The sequence below is a fragment of the Manis javanica genome, chromosome 1 (genome assembly GCF_040802235.1).
Source record: "Manis javanica isolate MJ-LG chromosome 1, MJ_LKY, whole genome shotgun sequence".
NCBI lineage: Eukaryota > Metazoa > Chordata > Mammalia > Pholidota > Manidae > Manis > Manis javanica.
In genome coordinates, this window is record NC_133156.1 from 92,366,100 (window position 1) to 92,389,752 (window position 23,653).

Here is a 23,653-nt window from a genome sequence, read left to right on the forward strand (position 1 = left end):
TTAAAAATAGGCATTTAGAATTTACATTAAGGAATCTTTTTTGTTGTAGTGGTTGATTTTAATTGCAAACCTGGATTAATAATAAGAACAATAACATAGGACTTAAGCCTACCTCCTTGCTTGCAAGCTGGACCACTCCTAAACATATCTTTAAAATAGTTGTATGTAATAAGCAATACAAAGGAGTCAACTATTGGTAACACAAAACTTAGTGGATTTTGAGGGCATTATGTTCATTGAAAAAAGTCACTCTCAAAATATTGATTACTACGATATGATTCCATTTCTGCAACATTCTCAAAATGACAAAACTACAGAGATGGAGAACAGATTAGTGGTATCAGGGGACGGGCCTGGGAAGGGATGCAGTATAAAGGCTCACTCCTTCGAGGCATCAGTAACTTGACTGTGGTAGCATTCACACAAATCTATTCATAGGAGGAACTGCATAGAGCCACACCAGCACACACACACACCTGCACAAACACACAAGTACATGAATGCATATAAAAATGGTGGAACCTGAATAAGGTCTGCTGCCTAGTTAACATCAATACACCAGTGTCAGTTTGTTATTATACTACAGTTAGGAGATGTCACCACTGGGGGAAGCTGAATGAAGAGTACACATTGATGTACTATTTTCGCCATTTCCTGTGATTCTATAATTATTTCAAAATCTGAAGTTTAAGAAATAGCTCTACAATTTCTTTCAAATGTAATGTTTTCCCTCATTTCCTCTACTTGTCTATCTGTCCCACAGGCTTAAAGGTGCCTGTCCTTCAAATTTAACAAGTTCTGAATATTTGCTGTTTTATTTGGGACATCTATTTCAGGAGTAAGAGCTATAACTCCTTAGCCTTTATCATGATTTAAAATTTAAAGTGATACTGTGATTTATAATAATACTTCATAAAAATAAATTTATCATTATAATTTATAGTGATACAATGAGACTTGGAATCTAAAGTACAGCAACATAAAAAAGGGAGGTGGCTATTTTAAGTCAACTATCTAGCAGCTAAAGCTTGTTCTGACCTTGTTTAATTTATGCACACTTTTACTTGACTCTCTCAATCTGTACACATACTTTGTTCTGAGTTCTTACCATATATTACTTTGCATAGATCTTTCTGTATTTCTGTCTAGTCCTCACATTTCTCATTCCAGAGACAATAAGGCATCTGCTGCATGAACATTCCTGATTCTGCCAAGTCTTTCCTCATAGTGAGCTGTTTGCACACCCCCCTTGGTTTGCAGTTCAGGCTTACCTTGGGTAGACCGATAGACTCCATTGCTCTTAACCACTGGACGGTGTTATCTGTATGTCGAAAATGAAGGCCGGACTTCTAATGTGAGGATGTGGTGGGGGAAGAAAAGAAGGGACCACACAAAAAGTGAGTCACTTGTAACAACAATTTTTCAGGAGCAGGATGTTTTTCTCTGAGAATAATTAATACATAAGACAACTGGAAACACGATAAAGGAGACCAGACTCTCTCAGCAAAATGACAACCATTTGGGATGCACCTTTCAATTCACACACTTGAGGTAATTCTGAGCCAGAATCTCAAAGACCACTTAATGTCCAGCACATGGGAAAGGACGTTTTATGAGACAAGTGTGCATATGCATTTATATACATGCATGCACATACCCAGTGTCAGGACTGACAACTGTGGCTGAGAAACCTAGTGACTTCAGGAGAACAGGATTTTAAGGAGACCAAATGCCTTTTCTCCCCTAATTTCTGGTTCTGCCAAACTATTTTTTCTAATCATGAATGCAATATGATTTCTGTAGAGAATAGGAAAATGTAGAAGAACACAAAGATAAAAACAAAAACTCCACAGTTCAGAGCTAATTTTATTATCTATTTCTCCCATAATTTAATCCTAATCCTGGCCTTGTACAAGAAGTAAACCTTCACTGGAAATGTTTACAAGACCTTTCTCTACCCATACAATAAAAATAAGCTTTCTATGTCTTCCATTCTTCTTATAGTCCTTATCAGTCAGCCATATCTTCTGTAAGGGCTGTAAATATAGTATCCTTGCCACTATCTTGTGACATTTTATGAGGCTGAGAGCTTTAAAACTATCTTGTATTTTTAATTAGTTAAGTCAATAGCATGCTATCTTTTTTTCATTTTAAGCAAATGTACAAAAAAGTAACTACCGCAAGTTTCATCATATAATTAACATCTGATGGTAGAAAATCACATTCAGAAAGTCTGACTTGTCTAATCTTCTGTGACCTTCTACAGTCTAATAGTTTATTTAGCAGAAAGTATTTTTGTTGCTGTTAGATAAGGCACAGTACTCCCACCCTTGTTGGAATTTCACTTTCCAAGGTTTCAGGTACCCGAGGTCAACAGGGCCTGGAAGCAGATGATCTTTCTTCTGAAATATCATCAGAAAGTCATTAGCAGCTTAAACTGTATCCCAGGGCCTGGATCACTCACCTCACTTCACCTCATCACGTAGGCATTTCATCATCTCCCATCATCACAAGAAGGGTGAGTGCAGTACAGTAAGATATTTTGAGAGGAGACCCCATTGACATAGCTTATTACAATATATTATTATAACTGTTCTACTACTGTTGTTGTTAATCTCTTACTTTCCCTGATTTATAAATGTACTGTGGGTATGTATGCATAGGAAAAAGCAGAGCATATACAGGATTTGGTGCCATCTGTGGTCTCAGGCATCCACCGGGGGTCTTGGAATGTATCCCCCACATTCCCACAAGACCAACTTCAGAGCCCATGACATATTCCTCCAAGATCCTCAAAGATAAGAAAACTTAGTTATCTGAAGATAAAATAGGGAAATCAGGCACAGAGATGCTAGTCTCTAATTTCCATTCTTCCTGCCTCAGAGCAAACATCCCCTTCGAATAGCTCATCTACTGTCCACTGCTATGGGTCATCACTGGTTTTCATTTCCTCCTTCATACACTCATCATAGCCAATTCTCAGTTATATATTTACTTACAGTCTGTCCAACCCTACGTGCCATGAAAGCCTGTCTACCTTGCTTGCCATTCTGCCTTGAGTGCCTGGAATGGTGCCTGGCACACAGTGGGTGTTGGTAAGCATTGTATGGATGAATGAGTTCTACCCTCTGTGTATTTCTATCATAGTATAGCTTTTTCTTTCTTTACAACTTTATTAAAATTTACTATATAATGTTTACAAGCAGAGCAGTGGCTTTATTAAAATTTACTATATAATGTTTACTGGCAGAGCAGTGGCTCTCAAACTTTAGTAGTGCATCAGAAGGGATCACCTGGGGTGATTATTCAGAGAGAACCTTCATGGATCTCTGACCAGTGGATTCTTCCTGACTCGGCAGCTGCGCTGGGCCCAGGAGGCCACACACCCATCAGGTGTTCCTGCAGGAAGTCTGAGCATCGCACTCAGAGGACGAGTGTCAGACTCCAAGCATCTTGAGTAAGTATCAAATAAAGCATAGAAGACAAAAGAAGAAATGGACTCTTGTGGCTTAAAACTACTGTCATTCATTTCTACTCCCAACATATACTTCCCTAACACCTACAATGGGCTACAGGCTACACCATTCACTGAAGATATGGCAGAGATGACACACACGTTCCCACCTTCATGACAAGACAACCATTACAGGACACCATGGTGTGTCAAGAGGGACAGCGTTAGGCGCCATGGCACACGTGGCTGATCACATAACTCAGACCTGCAGCAGGAGGTGGAAGTGGCTGGGGAAGGAATACTTATCATTAGAAGGTTTAACTTTAATTAAATACCTTTCTAACTTTAATTAATGAGGCTGTACCTAAATTGACAGACAAAGGGGATGGGACAGCTCTGAAAGCTCCCATCTGCTTAACCCAAAACTGAGGTTTTTAGAGCTTAGGGACAGAGCCTTGGCCCTCGGACACACTGCCTAGCAGGCAGGTCGCAGCCTAAGAAGACCCTGCAGCGAGTGCCCACGCTCTCTGAACTCTGTGTTTGCAGGCGACACAGCAAGGCGCTGGGCCGGGTGAGTGAGCCTTCCCTTGTGTTTCCACATCTTTCTTCAGTCCCATGACTCAGTGCTCCTTGCAAAGGACCATGAGATGGGCTTAGTCCTGAAGTACACAAGGACAGGAAGTTAAGTCTCAGATTCACTAGGATTTGTCTCTTTTCATTTTGTAAAAAAAATGATGGCCTTAAAGTAAAATTTTATGGTTACATGGCAAATCACTGAAAATTTCCATTCAAGGACATTGGGCACTTTCAGGGATTTAATAAGTGGCAAAAAAGAAAAGCCTCTTTTCTCCATCAATGAACAGAGGGGAGAGGTAGTTTCCATTTGTCCTGTTTTCTCCCACATCACTGATGGCATCAATCCCCCTCCTTCTGCTCCCCCTTCTGCCTGCCCCTCACCTAGCAAACCTTCTTCTGTGCTCCTGAGTCTTCCAGGGCCCTGACGGGGTAGGGGAGGGCCAACACGACACTTCCCTCAATTATGAGCTTTGCTCACGGATATAATCAGCTGCCGAGCTCCACAGCTGTTTGATTTTGTAACAAGAGATTGGAAATATTTCCCCCATCCCCATCCCACAGAGAAGTTGCTGTTCATTCAAATAGTAGGATCTTTGATGTCAGGAGGAAACAGTACCTCTTTCAGTTGCCATTGAGGGGATCTGCCTCTGAGCTGGGAAGAGACAGCTACATTTAAGGTGTGTGATGTGCCAAGGGAGGAACGGATCAGCCCACCCACTTAGTCCTGAGGCTGCCTCCACCGGGGAGGTGTGTCTGTCTGGCCTGATTCTCACTACCCGCAACATCAAAACAAAAGGCCCACAATCCCCTTTCAAGACCGGCTGGAGCCCAGCCCAACTACACTCTTCATCAAATCTACATGGCTATTTGGTACTAATGGGCCTAGGTCTTAGTAGTAACCATTATAAAGCAATGAAAAGAAATAGAAAAATCATGCCCTAAAATGTGGACAAATGTTAACTTATTTTGTGATATGGAGATATAAATATTATTTTCCCATTTTTTTCCTGAAGTTTAGAAATGCTTTTCAAAATTATAGTGAGCTGAAATTGAGGGATGAAACATGACTTAATAAACCCAAATTTTAACAAATGCAAATGCTTTTATTCATAATTCAAGGCAGAAATGTTTGCTTAGTTATCTTTTAGACAAACCATGAAAACAGACTTATAAAAGATTTGTCGATTCATCTTGTCTACTGTTAGGCTACATGATTACTGACATATTTGCTCTGAATTAAATATACAAATTTTAAAAATAAATTTTATCTCAATAGCAATTGAAGGGTATGAATCATGCAATAAATGGGAGATCATTACATTTTCAACTATACTTAATGTTGTCCCTACAATTATAAGAGAAATAACTTTTCAGGATATTTGAAAATCTGCAGACAAGAAAATATTGATATAAAGAACTAAATAGAATACATTAAGAAAATAAAGAATCAAAGAAACTTTAGAAACCACAGTCTGAAGTGGGCGAGAGATCACATACTCCAGGAGGGAACATGATACATTTTAAAATTCCCTTTTGAAGACACATCTAATGGAGGTGTCTTTGAGGTTGGTGTTTTTTTTCCTTCACTTTTTAATGGAAAATTTCAAATATATAAAAGAAGACAGAATGGTATTATGAATTCCTATGTACCATTGTCCCACCACAACATGTATGAACTTGTGGCCAGTCTTGAGTCTCTATCCACCCTCCTCCCAATTATTTTGAAGCATATCCTAGATGGCAATATCTGTAATTACCTAGAAATGTATCTCTAAAATATCAGAATTTTTAAAAATAAAGACTGGTGTTCTGGTTTTGTTTCCACTCCCATGTGCCTTCTCAAATTAGCCATGAAGGAATTCTTCCAAACAGTTGTGCACAAAAAGGTTAGTCTTCTTTTGTTTTAAACACCAAATGGAAAAGAACTCCTACCTGACTATTCAACATTACCACTCATTTTATCGCACTGGCCCTAACTTTTTAGGGCCACAAGTTTAAGTCCCAGCTGGGTACTTTTTCTTGCTGAGAACAAGGGGATTAATAAACTGTTGATGGTGGAAAAAGGAAGGGGTAGAGTTTCCCCCACTTTTACATTTACTGGTGCAAATAAAAGTGGCCTCCATGGAGTAATACGGGGGGTTTGGGAAGCCCCACAAATCAGAGGTCCCTCAGCCTCAGTCTAGAAATAGAAATGTTTTGTTCTTAAAATTGCTGCTGCCTCAGGAATGATTATTAACAGGCTTCAAAGACCAAGGACACCCCCCACCCCCCACAAAATCCTTGTAGAAACACTAAAAGTAAAAGAAAGGAAAGGAAATGAAATACTGAACTTTCAGGTTTAGCTGGAAGCCAAAACCAATTAGATCTGAGTCACCTTATAACGTGTTTGTTCCACATCATAGATCTTTTTCTCTGATACCATTTTGGGGGCAAAGAACTTGGCTAACTTTGCAAGATAAACTCCATTCCGGAGCCCTTCTTCCAGTTCAGTGGTTGGTGGCAATTCTTCAACTAAGCAGACTTCCATCCACCTAAAAGGAAAAAAAAAAGACCTTAAAAGGACTCCAGTTGGTAATTTTCTTAAATGAAGAGATGCAAAATCTCACTCTGTATGTTGGAGATATTAACAAAGGGAACAGGAGATGAAACATTTTTAGGTGTCACAGATGGGAAAAGAGGGCTTTCTGGGCAGAACAAGGCTCAGAAAATGAGAAGAGCCGGGGGAATCAAAGCCCACAGGCTCCCAACTCACTACCATGCCAGAGCCTGTCAACTTCACCTTTACTTCAGTCTCTGCCAATTCTCTTCTGTGCCAAAGAGGAAAAAGGCCAAACCATTTTGTATGAGTGGAATTAGTCCTGCTGACATTACAGAAAAAATAATTCTAAGTTTATGAGCCTGTAGAGGAAGAGATTCTTATAGGGGTTATGTCTTAAGGAGAGCACAGCCCAAGGTACTGTAAAATCTGGAGGTGCCTCAGTCCAGACATGGCTACCAGGAAAGTTAGGAAGGCATGGAAAAGGGACATCAAGAAGTCGGAATGTCTTCTTTAAATAATACTCATTCTTTTTTCCAGTACCAGGAACTGATTACAACATGCTTACCTTGACGAGAAGATACAGTATTTACTGAGTTCTGAAGAAATAGTTTAGAGAAAGATCAGATTAAATCTTAGGACATTGTGCCAGTATTGTAGAAAGGAGACGGCCAAGGTCATTACTGGCTCAAGGACACACAGTGGGAGAGGAGCCGGGCTAGTTCATATTTCACATTGCTGTGCAGAGAATATGCCAGAGTTATGAGGATAATGCTATTCCTATCCTTTCTTGAGTAACTATTATGTACTGTAAGATTAAAGAGGCAGATGTGCAGGCTTTCAGTGTGAAAGCCCCCACCTCCCTGCCACTGATCCACAGACAAATCATAAACAATTAGTGTGAGCCCCATACCTATACAGCCAGTACCCCCAGAGGATCATTAACACAACAGCAACTGATACTATCAACATTTGGCAGACACAATTCTGTGTGTAATATTAACAACTGATCCTGATCCAAGCAGTGAATACTGTAAAATATCTCAATGGTTTGTAGCTCTGGACAACATACTTTAAAAGCTCAAAGAGCCCCTAATAGCAAGGAGTATTTACTGACCACTATTAGGCCTTGTAAAACATGGACTACATGAGAAAAATAGAAACATAAGCCCTGCCTTCAAAGAGCATTAAATATAACTGAAAAGGCAACACAATTCCAAGGAAAAACCACAGAACCCACAGAACCACATATGAGAGGCTGGTGCAAAAGCAGAGTAAGTTTGGGAATAAAGGCAGGTCATTGCTTTATCACTGGAGTAATCAGGGGAAACACTGAAAAAGTGGTGGGACCTCATTTCGCCTACAAAAATCGAGTATTTGTAAAGGCAGGGGGAGCACTAGATGCCAGGGAGCAGGACAGACTGAAAGCATAAAGGAAACGTGGCTGACTCACAAAGAAAACCCAGACAAGACTTCGGGCTTTGGGGGTTTGCAGGGAGAAATGAAATGCAGCTGAGCACGTACAATGAACCCGGGCTCTGGAGGACCTCGCACACAGGAGAAGTGTTGGTATTTGTTGCCACAGGAAGCAGGGAGCCCTGGCAGCTTCACAGCAGAGGAGTGACATGCTGACAGTGGGAATTAGAGAAAATTAATCTTGTATGATGGATGCCCCAGAGACAAAGAGCTCTGTCAGCCTTTCCCATGGTGAGGAACTGGGGACTAGATTAGACAGAAAAAAATGGGAAGGGAGGAAACCGGGAGACATTGCAAGAAAACAATAACAGGACTTGGTGACAGCTTAGGAAAGGGGGTTGAAGGAAAGGGAGATACCACCAGGCAGGTGGTGGGGCTGGGGGCTGGTGTGAAGGAGCCCCCCGCACTGGGACTCAGCCCCGTGTCCACCATGTGATTCCCAAGTATGTCCCCTACTCATTGTGAGCCTGTTTTCTCTTCTGTGAAAGAGACAAGGGAGTGGAAGGAGGTGATGGTGATGACAAGTTCCTTCCAAGCTCTAACAGCCTAGGGGAAGGACTGTGAAACTGGGCAAACAAGCAGCCAGTAAGACCTTGGCTTTCACATATCATGTACAAGGTGAGTAGGGAATATCTGGTTTACATGGGTCTTGCTTCAAAAAAAATTGAAGTAAGAGTACCACAGACTTGATAAATTTAAAAAAATTTAAAAATTAGTAATAATGTTGCCTTCTTTACAAAAATCTGGCCAGTTTAAAAGCCATTGCACTAGACTAAGTTTCTAATCTAAATAACTCACCAATTTCTTAAAATTGCCAGTATTATGCCATTTCACAGAAAAACACAATGTTTCCAAATAATTATCTTGAAAGTTTTAAGAAATTGTTTTTCACTTAAAAATATAAAATTCCTTTAACACTCCCTAATTGTAGTATGCATATGAGAGGTCAGGGAGAACTAAATTGACCATTGGTAGTAGGAGGAGAGGGGAGATGAACTGAAGATTGGGAGCAAAGGCAGGAAGCTAAAAAAACAATTCTGAAGTATGAAATTTTAGAGTTGGGGTTGTTTATAAATAAAAAGATAATCATACTTATTTTTGTGTATATTAGAATATAGGTGCAGTTGACTTAAAACATTAATAATACCAAAATCTTAGGTTAGCAACAGCATATTTAAAATATAGCTATTGCTAATGCTTAGGATGTTATGAACTACTTAAAGACAAAGGCCATCTCGTCTTCCTCTTCATAATCTTTTTGTGCCTGGCAATGTGCTTACATATAGTGGGCATCCAATACATTGTTATTACAGTTGACCCTTGAATGACACAGAGGTTAGGGGTGCCAGTGTCACATGTAGTCAAAAATCCACATATAACTTTTGACTCCCCAAAACTCTGATAGCCTGTTGTCCAGAAGCCTTACTGATAACATAAACAGTTGATGAACCCATATTTTGTATGTTATATGTATTATATACTGTATTCTTACAAAAAAAATAATTACAGAAAACTTTTTTCAAACTCTTAAATGTCCAAAAATCTTTATATTATTGAAAAAAAATTCATGTATAATTTGACTTATGCAGTTCAAACCCATGTTGTTCAAGGTTCAACTCTAAAGGAAAGATTCTGAATGCTTAAGAAAAAATTTTCCAAGCATCACAGTCACATCATAAAATGTAGAACATTGCCAAAGACTTGCAAAATGTAGCATTTTTGCAACGTTAGGTATCAATGGAGATAGGTCCTTTTCACTGCCTTGAAAGTTGTAAGATGATGCTATTATCATTAATAACTCCCGTATATTAAACACTGTTTTGTGCTAGAACCTGGATTGAATATTTTGTGGGGCTTAACATGTAATCTTCCAGACCACCCCATAAGAAAGAGGTGCTATTACGATCACAACAATTTTAGATGATTACCTGAGGCTCAGAGAAGCCCAAGGCCACACAGCTAGGAATTTGAAAGAAGCCAGTGGGTCTCTGCTCCTCTAATTTTAACTTTTAATTTCTCACGATTCATGCAACAGAAGAATGAATCCTTCAGTCCAGTCCCCCAACCTAGTGTAAAATAAAAATGGTAACAAGACACTCCAGGATACACATAGAGCAGTGGTAAGAGTTCCATGGTTCGGAGATGCAACTGGGCGGTCAGGGGATGATACCGGCACTATTTGAGTTAAGCCAATTTCCTGGGGTTTTATTTATTCATTTAGAACTCCCTCTTTGTGACCTACTTGAAACAAATGGTAAGTAGCCTGGGATGCCTCCTGTGGGTGCTGTTGCAAGCCAAGTTAGGGGTCATCCAAATGGGGTCACCTCCTAGAGAACTCCACAAGCCCAGCTAGGATCTCAGAAAGTCTTCTACTTGGAAACTCCCATCAATTATTGGTCAGTATATGATCAGTACAAATTGGCTGACAGCAAGACCACTTCTTCTGGGATGAGGGTAAATGCCATTGACAGAACAAGCATACAGGCCAGCTACTTAATCTTGTTCTAAAGGAATTAGAACAGTTCACAATGATGCAAGAACCATGTTGTACAAAACTCAGTCATGTTGGCTGAATATCATTTTGATCTCCTTTTCAAAAGTATGTGGAAAGAGAAGCTGGAGCACAGATACCAAATGGTTTTTGTCCCAGAGGCTAGGTGACAGTTCCCAGCCCCATGGTATCTGTTTGGGGCCAAGTGGCTGGCCTGTGACCACAGAAAGTGAGAAGAAGTGATGTGCACTGTCTCTAGGCCTACTTCAGAAACACCTCCTGTCTGCTAGTGGGATACTAAAGCCTACGGCAACCTTGAAAGAGAAGGGGAAAGAACTCCCATCAGTCTGGGTCCCTGAATAATTGGGGTAAAGATCCCCTGGTGCCCCTTCATCCTTGTCTTGCTCTGTTGAACCTTACATAAGAATTAAACTTCAATCGCCAACCTCAACTCAGTGGCTTATCTGTTACATAAACTCGTGTAACCCAGCCAAGCCAATGAAAACCCCAAGTGTGATTTTTATGGTGTGTTGGAGTCAAACTTCCTATAACATTCACAATGTAGACACAACTGGCCTGATGTTCAGGAAGTCTAGCTTTCAGTCACTAGCTGGATGTACTGGAACAGGTCACATGAAACTGAGCTGAGTTTTACTCCATGAGTCTAAAAATTATTACGGAATTCAGCATGACACTGTAATTATGGAATATGATTTTGTTGTGCTTAAAAATAATTTTATTGAAAAATAATCTACACCCCATGCATTCATTTAAAATGTACAATGCCATGATTTTTAACATATCCACAGAGTTGTGAGATCACCATCATCAATTTTAGAACACTTCATCACTCCAAAAAGAAACCTTATACTCATTAACAGCCACTTCCTCACTACCCCCAAACTCCCAGCCCACTAATCTACTTTCTGTCTACTGATCTGCCTATTCTGGACATTTCATGTAAATGGAATCGTACAATATGTATGGTAGTCTTTGAAATTGCTTCTTTCACTTAGCATACTGTTTTCAAGGTTCATTTATGTTATAGAATGTATTAGTGCTGCATTCTTTTTATTGCTGAATAATTTTCCATTGTATGGATTATCCCATTTTATCAGTTTATTGACAGATTTTTTTCTACTTTTTGGCTATTATGAATAATGCTGTGATAAACATTAGTGTACAACTTTTTGTATGGATATACATTCTCATTTTTCTTGGGTATATATCTAAAATTGGAATTGCTGGGTTATAAGGTAACTCTGTATTTCATTCTTTAGGAACTTCCAGACTATATTCCCACTCGTAGTGAATACGGATTCTAATTTCTTCACATCCTTGCCAACACTTAGCTGTCTCTTTGATTATAGCCATTGTAGTAGATGCAAAGTGGTATCTAATTATGACTTTGACTTCCATTTTCCTGATGGCTAATGATATTGAGTATCTTTTTATGTGCTTATCACCCATTTGTAGATCTTCTTTAGAGTAATGCCTACTTAAATCCATTGTCTTTAGCTTAGTTGGGTTATTTATATATTTGGTATCCAAATTCCTTTACAAATATATCATTTGAAAATATTTCTCCACTCTGTGTGCTCTCTTTTCATTTTCTTTTGGAGCACAAAAGGGTTTTAACTTTGATATAGTCTCATTTATCTATTCTTTGTTGCCCATACTTCTGGTGTCATATCTAAGAAATCATTGCCTAACTGAAGGTCATAAATATTTACCTATGTTTTCTTTCAAGAGCTTTACAGTTTTAACTCTTACATTTAGGTCTTTGATCCATTTTTGGGTTTTGTTTTGTTTTAATGGTGAGGTAAGGGCCCTAATTCATTCTTTCACATACGGGCAGCCAGTTGTCCCAGCATTATTTGTTGAAAAGACTATACTTTCCCCCATTAAATTGCCTTGGCACCCTTGTTAAAATCCAGTTGATTGTAAATGAGTAAAGCTGTTTCTAGACTTTCAATCCTATTCCACTGATCTACATATCTACGATTTCTATATGGATACTTCATAAGGTATTCATATATAAAATCAAGCTAGAAAGACCTCATATGTCATCAAGAGCCTGTCTTCATATTTAACCTAAAAATCCTCAGAAATGAAACCCAGATTGTCCTATGTCTTCTCCTGCTGCCCTGTGTTTACAGCTTCTTCTCTGCTCCTTCTATTCATTACTCCTATTGAACCACAACACTAGAAAGTGAAAGTCTCATCCCAAACCAAAAGTCAAAGTTATTTCTTATGAGCATCTCAGATGAGGGATTTTTACAGAGCTTCATCTTCCTTTCTAGGCTGGAGGCACTACTTTCTTGTCAAGATTGCTGGTTTTCTCTTCTCTCTGCAGGGAAAATTTAGAGCACTTAATGGGGACAGAGAAACAAAATAGGAGTAAAAGGAATTTCCTTTTTGTTCTCAAACAGTCTCTCTTCACATTTTTTTTTGGAGTTGAGGTGGTTTCTGTAAGTAGCTCTCTCGGTAAATGTACAATGTCTGCCCCAGGTGACATGGGGGAAGAAGGCAGACGTGGGAGGATGTGAGAGAAGGAAGGGAAGAGAAAGCTGAAAATTTTCTAATGTAAGGTTAAGGCCAAAAAGAAAAGTAATTGCCATTTTGTCTTGCAAGAACCCAAAAAGCAAAACCTCATAAAAATCCTGAGACAAACAATCCATTCTCTTGTGCTACTTAGAGCCTTGCAGAGCATATGAAAGTCGTTTCACTGGGGCATGTGCTATCTGAGTTGTTATTCAGGAAATCACCAACTATAAATCTTGGTTTCTGTCATACAGTGCACTATATGGAATAAATGTCCCCAAAGTAGAACTGCTGGCCAGCAAACGGAAAGCATGCTTTTTCTGCACAAATCCTATTGTAATGCAATGCCCTGCTGCATGAACTTTCAAGTATTGTAAGTTAATTCTCTCTCTAAATGTTCTGAAAATCAGCATATGAAATATTTTACAAAGGAATAAAGGTGAAGACTGGTATTTTTATATGTATAGTATAACTGGTCACCTTTTGTGTCCGTATGTCAGAAGACTAGTTCAGGTTCTCAGGGTAAATGTTTTTTATTCACTGGAGTCCAATGCAAAACCATCACCATGATTCTATCAGCCCTATCAGTTCAGGGGAACCGCTGTAGGAAAACACACATTGTGTAATTGAGGTGGGTGTCCAGGGGTCCCCATTCTTCTCCATACAAAACTCATTCGGACAGTCTTCGCTCAGAGTCCAGAGATTCCCTGCTTCAACAGTGCTTGGGCATATCGGCACTCGTTCCCCACTCTGCCACCTCCCCCCAGTGCCTCGGACACCCCCAAGGCTGCTGCTACCTCTCAGCCACCCGCCCACTTGCATGACCGCGTCCCCCTGGCAGGTACACTGGAACTACCACCAGGCCTCCCAGGCCGCCAGCAACCGCTAGATCAACCTGGAGCTTGTCGCCTCCTACATCTGCCTGTCTGTCTCTTCCTGCTTTGACGGTGACAATGAGGCTTTGAAAAACTTTGCCCAATGTTTTCTCCACCAATCTCATGAGGAGAGGGAACATGCTGAGAAACTGGTGAAGCAGCAGAACCTTTCTTCAGGATATCAAGAAACTGGACCATGAGGACCGCGAGAATGGGCTGAGTGCAACAGACTGTGCATTACACTTGGAAAAAAGCAACCAGCAGCCATTCCTGGACCAGCACAAACTGGCCACTGACAAAAATGACCCCATTTGTGTGACTGCACTGAGACTCATTACCTGAACAAGCAGGTGAAACCGAGGAGAGAACAGGGTGACCATGTAACCAGCTTGTGCAGATGGGGACCCTAAAATCTGGCAGGGCAGAGTATCTCTTTGACAAGCACATCCTGGGAGACAGTGCTAACCAGAGCTCAGCCTTAGGCCGGCTTCCCAGGGCCCCAGGGTGACTCCCCTGCCACCACAGCTGTGCATGCATGCTGGGGTCACCTCTACCTTTTTTGTAAGCTGTACCAAAACAAGTACTTCAGTCCTTTCATTTGTACCATTCCTTCAAATAATGAAACTTAGTACAAACACACACACATACACATTCACTTATTTGGTTCACTATAGGAAAATTACATGAACTGTTTTAAAAAGGGCTGTTTTCTTTAAGACACACACAATACCATGAGAAGAATCCATATATGACTCCAAGATCTAACAGGAATGGAGCACTTGAGAGAACTTATTCTCTCACTCCTTTTTAGGAGGCAGATGACAGAGCAGAATCTGTTGAGTTTGACAAGCATTTCCCCAATTGTGCTCCACAGAATGCTGGCTCTATGGGATGCTAATAGAGCCCTGGGTGGGGGGAAGGAATGAAGCAAATAATTTTAGAAAAGGTTGTGCTTTATATCCTCTCTAGAAGAATCAAAAGCTGCATTAGCATCCTGAAAGCCCAGGGGAGAGAGAATGCACCACCGTTACCCTCCATCCCCCAGGTTCCCTTGGGTGTGGGCTGAGGAAGAGAGAGGAGAAAGTGGAATGGTCCGAGGCACTGACAGATACAAGAAAGCCTACAATGCTTGTAGCCTAATTTTAACAGGTTGGATGAATTTTTGAAGATTTTAAAATAAATTTTGAAAATATTTAGGAAATTATTGACAGAATACACTGTTGTTCAAATACATGCTCTATTGATAATTATTTCTAACTCTAGGTACTATGCAGATACTTCAGTTTAGGCCCATCCCAGTTAGTCTTCTATGTAGGATGTGTTGTCCTGATACTACTACGTGCCTGCAGAGACAGCTGGCTCGGCATGTTCAGATACAAAAACACAAAAAAGACATTGATGTGTTAAAATATCTAGGTAGGCAGATATTACATAAAGGAATGAGCCTACAAAAAAATTTAAATCTCAAACCATGTTTTTGTTTTTAATGTTACTGTGCATGTAAGCAGAAGTCTGGCCTTAAGTTTCAACATTTTTTGAGAGAGGAGAAACACAAAGGGAGATGCAATACCATGGCTTTTGGCTAATATCTTAGGTAACTTGGTTCAAGTATTAATTATTTAATAATGCTTCAATAATACTTGACTTAAACATTAAAAAATAATCATATACTAGAAAAAAACAAAAAGTTAAGTGTACACAGGATAGTCAACAAATATGTGGGGATGAAAGAAATATGTATGCCTGAAAAGAAATGTTTAAACAGGACAATATGGAGCCTCAGAGCCTTTGGGATCCAGAGATCAGGGTGAGAACCAGAGGGGTCACCTGTCACCTCTCTGGAATCTTCTGGTGTTTTATACCCTCTACTGGAGTCTAATATATGTGCCTGTAGGTTCTCAGTTATCCAAACCTGCTCTCCAATATATTCAGTTATGAACTACGGGTGCAAACTTTCTGGAAGGCAGTCTAGTGGTACAATAGTAAATAATTGCTGCACACCTATTAAGTTTGGGGCATGGTTCTTTATTAAGTGTCATTTACTCTTCCCATAATCCAATGAGATATCATTTTTCTTTAATAAAATAAGGAATCAGATACTAAGAAAGATGAAATACCTTGCATAAGATCTTATACAAGTGGGAAAACCAAAATACAAACTCAAAGATCACTCTAAAGTTTGTATATTAACTACCACACTATACTCTTTCTTGAGAGAATACATCAACAAACTTTAAATAAAAAACCCAGATACTTTACTTTGCGAATATAGCTTAATAAATATAGCTATGGTCCAAGAATCTGGGGCAATGCAAAAAATGGAAACGACCTAAGTATCTAACAAAATCATGTGTCAACTTTAGGATAGAACATATAGCCACTTAAGATATTTTCGAAAAATATTTAAGAAAATGGAAAAATATTGGTGGTAAATTTAAGAGAAAAAGACAATGCAAAATTATACAGTAAGATCATTTTATTTCTAAAATTACATGTATTTAAATAAGTATATAGAGACTGGAAATTATATAGCAAAATATTATCAGTGGTTTTCCCTGTGTAATCACACAACTGGTAAGTTCTTCACCTTTCCATATATCATAATTTTTTATCATATGCATGTATTATTTTCATAAATCGTAAATAGCAAAATATTGTGTATTCTCAAGTTCTTGTTTCTTTCTAAAATACAAGAGCTTGTTTGTTGATTGCACCTAAAACTTGGGCCAAAATGAAGTCTTATGGTAGCAAAAACTGAAAGAACACTGAGAAAGGCAGGGATAATGAGAGTAGAGGGGTAAATAGTGGTTTATAATTTAATTGCTTTGTGATAGAGGATGGAAGCAGAAGACAAAAAGAAAACATTATTCTTTTTTTTTTCTTTTTTAAATAAGCATATTGCTTGAGGCACTTAACCAATAGGCTTCTCTCTTAAGGAAAACGTTAAGCACATGTATCTTTTCAGGTACCTTTAGCCATGTCAGCAGCCTGGCTTTACCTCTTGGAAGTGAAGGGAAAATCATTGTTAATATATAAATGAAACATTAACACATCAAGAACATGGCTTGGATTATCCTTGTTATTCATAGTAAACTGAGAGAGAGAGAGAGATGAAGGAGGAATTATCAAACAAAAAAGGAACCAGGACTTGAAGATTTGGAAAATTCTCAACCTATCAATATTGCAAAAAATGGGAAAGTGTTCTGGAGGGAATGCAAAAGGTGTGGCTGGACAATCACTGCATGAAGAGTGTGATCCACCAATCTATTCAGCCATCTCAGCAGAAGCCAGGAATATACAAAGATGGGGTTATGCCAGCAGGGATACTGTCCATTTAGACTAAATATAACAACAAAAAAAGACAGGGCTACAGTGAGGCCAGGCTGTCAGAGGTCTGGGATTCTGCAGGGTGGGACAACAGAGCTCTGGCCCTGAACAGCATTATTCATCAAGATAAGGGTGAATATGCCAGAAAGTGATTTAGAGATTGACAAGGCTGCCACTCCCACTACCACCAGACTCTGTCTCCTCCCTGACTTCAAAGAGCAAGGCTGCTTTTCCCTTGGTTTCAGTGTCCGTGCTGTTGTCCCTGTGGGCCTGGGAGGCAGGGCCACCACCCTGGTAGGCTCACATCAAGCGGATTATCCTTGAGCCTTAAAATCCAACAGAACTTGCCCTGCTAGTTTTGGACTCACTTGGATACATAATCCCTTTCTTCTTCCCATCATCTCCCTGTTAGAGTGGAAATGCCTGTGCCTGCCCCACTATTATATTTCGAAGCAAGTAACTTGTCTGAAATCACAGCCAGAAAAGAATTTTTGCTTCAGGATGAAACATACCTCAAGTCTCCCCGACACTTTCAGATGATTATTTAGTTGACAGTTGGAACTAAAAGTTTTAGGCTGCTGGGATATAGATGAATGTAATTTGTATATGAAAAAGATACGGATTTGGGGGGTCAGAGGGTAGAATATTATGGGCATATTTGTTTCCCCTCTAAATCCACAGGCTGATATCCTCACCACCAGTACTTCAGAAGGCAACTGTATTTGGAGAAAGAGGGAATAAAGGTAAAATGAGGCCACTAGGGTGGGCCCTAATTCAGAATGACTGGTGTCCTTATAAGAAGAGAGGCTTAGGACAGAGAGATACCAGGGCTGTGCACACACAGGTGGAAGAACACATGAGGACCCAGCGAGAAAGTGGCCATCTGCCACAGAGAGCAGCCTCAAGAGAAACCAACCCTGCTGACACCTTGGTCTTGGACTTCCCACTTCCAGAGCTGAGGGAAAATACATTTTTGTCATTCAAGCCACTCAGTCTGTGGTATGGTAGCCCAAGCAAATAATATATGAGCTAAAGCATCATCCCCCATCATCTGCTAAGGTCCCTTAGGCAATTTGATTTCTCTTCACTGCATTTATTACTTCCTGGCAGATTATATCATATTTGGTTGTTCTACTGACTCCCCTACTTAGGACGTAAGCCCTGTAAAAGTCTGTCTTTAAAGGCATATCATGTGATGGTTAAAAGCACAAACTCCAGAGCCAGACACCTGAGATGGAACTCAAACTCTACCACTTACCCGCTGTGCACCCTGGGCAACACACTTCACTTGTCTGTCTCAGTTTCCTAATCTGTAAGATGGGGATAATAATACTACTGCCTCAGAGAAGTGTGAGTGAATGGAAGAAAAGCATGAGAACAGGGTCTAGTGTGTAGTAGGCCCCTTTACTGGGAGCTGTTGCAGCTTTTTTTCTAAAATTAATTAATTAATTAATTTTGTTGTCGTTAATCTACAATTACATGAAGAGTATTATGTTTACTAGGGTCCCCCCTTCACCAAATCCCCCCCACAAACCCCATTACAGTCACTGTCCATCAGCGTAGACTGATGCTGTAGAATCACTACTTGTCTTCTCTGTGTTGCACAGCCCTCCCCATGCTCCCTACACACTATACATGCTAATCGTAATGTCCCCTTTCGTTTTTCCCACCCTTATCCCTCCCTTCCCTTCCTTTCTCCCCAGTTCCTTTCTCTTTGGTAACTGTTAGTTCATTCTTAGGTTCTATGATTCTGCTGCTGTTTTGTTCCTTCAGTCTTTCTTTGTTCCTATAGTCTTTGGGTTTGAGGTGAGTCTCTTGTAAGCAGATAGAGATGGGTCTTGCTTTTTTATCCATTCTATTATTCTGTGTCTTTTGATTGGTGCATTCAGTCCATTTACATTTAGGGTGATTATTGAAAGATATGTACTTATTGCCATTGCAGGCTTTAGATTCGTGGTTGCCAAAGGTTCAAGGTTAGCTTCTTTAGTATCTTACTGTCTAACTTAACTCACTTTATTGAGCTATTTTAAACACTGTCTGGTCATTCTTTATTTTTCTCCCTTCTTATTCTTCCTCCTCCATCATTCTTTATATGTTGGTTGTTTTATTCTGTGCTCTTTTGTGCTTCCTTTAACTGTTTTTTGGGTAGTTGATTTTATTTTTTGCCTTTAGTTAGTATTTGGTTGGTCTGCTTTCTTTGCTGTGATTTTATTTTCTCTGGTGACATCTATTTAGTCTTAGAAGTGCTCCCATCTAGAGCAATCCTTCTAAAATACCCTGTAGAGGTGGTTTGTGGGAGGCAAATTCCCTCAATTTTTGCTTGTCTGGGAATTGTTTAATCCCTCCTTCATATTTAAATGATAGGCGTGCTGGATACAGTATTCTTGGTTCGAGGCCCTTCTGTTTCATTGCATTAAATATATCATGCCATTCTCTTCTGGCCTGTAAGGTTTGTGTTGAGAAGTCTGATGATAGCCTGATGGGTTTTCCTTTGTAGGTGACCATTTTCCTCTCTCTAGTTGCCTTTAAAACTCTGTCCTTGTCCTTGATCTTTGCCATTTTAATTATTATGTGTCTTGGTTGTCCTCCTTGGGTCCCTTCTGCTGGGAGTTCTGTACACTTCCATGGTCTGATCGATTATTTCCTCCCCCAGTTTGGGGAAGTTTTCAGCAATTATTTCTTCAAATACTCTTTTTATCCCTTTCTCTCTCTCTTCTTTTTCTGGTACCCCTATAATGCAGATACTGTTCCTTTTGGATTGGTCACACAGTTCTCTTAATATTGTTTCATTCTTGGAGATCCTTTTATATCTCTCTGCGTCAGCTTCTATGCATTCCTGTTCTCTGGTTTCTATTAGATCAATGGCCTCCTGCATGTTATCCATTCTGTTTATAAATCCTTCCAGAGATTGTTTCATTTCTGTACTCTCCCTCCAGACATCTGTAATCTCCCTCCGGACTTCATCCCTTAGCTCTTGCATATTTCTCTGCAGCTCCATTAGCATGGTTATGAGCTTTATTTTTAATTCTTTTTTAGGAAGACTGGTTAGGTCTATCTCCTTCTCAGGGTTTGCCTCTGTGATCTTGGTCTGTATCAATTTCTTCTGCCTTTTCATGGCAATAGATATATTTGTGGGGAGCTAGTGTGTGTGTTGGGTAAGAGAAAGTCCCTTCTTGCCAGTTTATGGTCTTCCTCTCCTGGGAGAACAGCGGCCTCTAGCGGCTTGTGCTGGGCAGCTGCATGCAGATGGGGCTTCTGATCTTGCCCAGCAGCTATGGAGTTTATTTAGCGCTGCAGTTGCTGTGGGCGTGGCCTGCCTCAGGCTGCTTCTCCAACATGGGGGAGCCACATCAGAGGGGGAACAGGTGGGAGGCTATTTATTGCAGTGAGGGGCCTCTGAGCTGTGCTGCGGGGGTTTGGATGCCAAGAGTTCCCCGGGATTCGCAGCTGCTGGGCTAAGTGTCCCAGGGCGCTTCTGTCCAGCTGTGGGGTCCCTGTCCCTTTAAGACTTTCAAAAAGCACTCGCTTTTCTTTGTTCTGGGTGCACCAGCTGCGGGGACCCGCTCACAGGTCTTACTGTCCTGTTTCCCTAGCATCCAGCACACCACGCACGCCCTGTGTCTGTGCTCTAGTGCGGATGGCTAGGGCTGGGTGTTTAGCAGTCCTGGGCTCCCTCTCCCTCCCCGCTCTGACACCTCTCCTCCCGCCAGGAGCTGGGGTGAGGGGCGCTCGGGTCCCACCGGGCCGCGGCTTGTATCTTACCCCCTTTGCGAGGTGCTGGGTTCTCCTGGGTGTGGATGTAGTCTGGCTATTGTCCTTGTCTTCTGGTCTCTCTTTTAGGATTAGTTGTATTTGTTGTATTTTCAAAAATATATATGGTTTTGGGAGGAGATTTCCACTGCTCTACTCACACCGCCATCCTGGTTCTCTCTTCTGTTGCAGCTTTTATTGCTCATTGCTACGTCCTAGGACCACCCTCTGCCCAACTGCTCACACAATTCCCTGTTCGCATCTGTCCCTCAGCACAGTATTTTAAGCTATCCCCTGCCAGATACACCTCCATGGGGCAGCAACTGGGCCAGTACTTCACTGTGTTAAACATGCCTTCTCCTGGGTGTCCCCTTAGCTAATCCCTCCATCCCCCTCCCCCCACCCCACACACCCTATTGCTTTCTACAAGTCAGAGACTTATATGGTATTTAGTAGGGGCTAAACAAATACTTCTAGATGTGCATGACAGCCAGGTTTCCCCTATAATGGGGCTCCCACGACACTGACAATGATGATCACAAACGACTGTGGCTCATGTTTGGTTAGTATGCTGCTTGGCACTCAGCAGGCACTTGGCACTTACATGAATGTATTCTCACCCTGATGGTGGGAGATGGCTATTACTGCCCTTCAACAGAGAAGGCAAGAGGCTTAGAGAATTAAGTAACTTGCTCAGGGTTACACAGCTAGTAAGCTGAGACTCTGGGCCGAGCTGTCACTGTCCCAGCACACACATCTGCCACACTCCACTCTGACGACCCGTTTAAGATAAATGTGGTGAATGAGGCTTAAGCTCACTTCCCAGGAATGTTCACTTCTTAAGCAGAAACTCACAGTAAAGCTTTCTCTAAAACTAAAACAAGCCTGTTCAGATCTTCATAGCTCTGTTTTCCCAAAGCGAGGAGTACCTGTGCCTTAATACCAAATGAAGGAACATACTCTTTGGGACTGGCTGGCAGGCTCCTTGCCCTTTCAGAAGTGTCTGTTGGGTGCAGCTGAGCACTGGATTTCAAATTCTTGAAAACCTGGCTTCAAACTTGGTTCTGCAACTTACTAGTCATGATCACCTTGGCAGACATCAGCCTAATCAACGTGGGACACGACTTCACCTTTCAGAAAGTTGGATGCAACACCAGTCACTTTACAGATACCTCTTGAGAATTAGAATAGATGCTATATATGGAGTCACCTAGTAAAAAAGTACCCACATGCAACAGGTGTTCAAGACACAACAGTTTACAAAAAGGAAGAAAAAAGCAGGTGAGCATCAGCTTCAAGTGTTTTAAGCATCAGCCTAAAATGGTCCAAAGGATCCACCAACTACCACATATTATCCAAAGAGCATCTTTCCTATGCACCTGAGCAGCCTGGCTTCAACTAACCTGAACATGTAGGAGCCAAAGTCCTTTGGAGGGAGACTGCTAGGGCGTGTGACACCCTGCAGCAAACCAGCAGACCTAAGTGCTTTGGAGAGCTGACCTCAAACACTGGACTCTGTCCACCTGGCTTCCTTAGAACTTGGTACAGGTGCCATGAGGCTATAATGTTCATGCAGTGCTAAGCACTTTCGTTTTGCAAGATAATCACGAGCTGTAAAAATAAAGAACTCGCTGCAAGTAGTGGGCATTGGTTTCCTGGCTCATCGGAGGCTTCCGCATAAATTTTGGCCTAAATTCCAACTGAAGACTTGATGAAGCAGATTTTCCTTCCTGGGCTTGTCTGCATTGTGCACTTTATCTAACCACAAAATGATCACTGTTCTTGTCCCTTTTAAACATTTCTGTGCCCCATCATAGGCAGGAAAATGAAAGTAGCAAGCTTTGTAAGATCGTTGTAAACTTAGCTAATTTGTTACAACTCTTTCCTATCATCCACTCTCATTTTTACAGCTTTTCTTTCTTCCTAACCAAATATTCAATATGGAATCATTAAATAATAGACATGCTAGGATACTAAGAGAATGCCATAGCTAAAGCCAGGCCATGTTTCAGAACATAAGAAACATACTGGCCAAAACTGCATCCTGTAAAGTTGTCCTTCCTTCTCTTCCTCCCCTGACACTACAGGTAGCTTGTGTTCAAAGTTAATCCTTTCCGAGAGATGGGGAATAAGGCAGAGATATGAAGATTGATCCTTACAAAATCTAAAGGGTCAAAAAAAAAAATAGCTCTCAGCAGATAGTGACATCACAGCATGAAAAGGCACTGTGGAAAGTTTAACTGTGATAAACGTCACTTCAGTATCATACCCAGAGTATCTTCCTCCTCTCACTACATCCTTTGCCCGGCCAGCACTGATTTCCCCCATCCTCACTACCAGCTGCACCAAGGAAGTGACAAACAGGGACTCACTAGATGCCATCAATCATTGTCACTTCTGGAGAATGAAAAGAATCCAACATATGTTCTTGCAAACGCCTCCCAGCCTCCACTCCCACGTCTCCTCTTCTCCACCAGTACACAATCTTTATAAGCAGCAAGCCATGCTTTACTAGCCTTTCCATGGGAACGTATGAGGAGCAGCAAGTAGATGCATCCCAAGCACCATTCTTGCTCACGTGTGTCTGTATTTACACTCCACAGTTCACATACCCCCTGCAGGAC

General features: G+C 40.8%; 1 protein-coding gene and 1 pseudogene across 1 annotated transcript in view; one reads left to right on the forward strand and one right to left on the reverse strand.

The window, feature by feature from the left end:
• IQGAP2 (IQ motif containing GTPase activating protein 2) overlaps positions 1-23,653 on the reverse strand; it is a 265,034-nt gene that overhangs the window by 125,101 nt on the left and 116,280 nt on the right. Inside the window, exons 3-4 of the mRNA XM_017640236.3 lie at positions 6,405-6,561; positions 1,272-1,349 (exon numbers count right to left, since the gene is read on the reverse strand). Coding sequence (XP_017495725.3) covers positions 1,272-1,349; positions 6,405-6,561 — 235 coding nt within the window. The remainder of the gene's footprint in view (positions 1-1,271; positions 1,350-6,404; positions 6,562-23,653) is intronic.
• Positions 6,572-14,460, forward strand: LOC108383639 (ferritin heavy chain pseudogene; annotated as a pseudogene).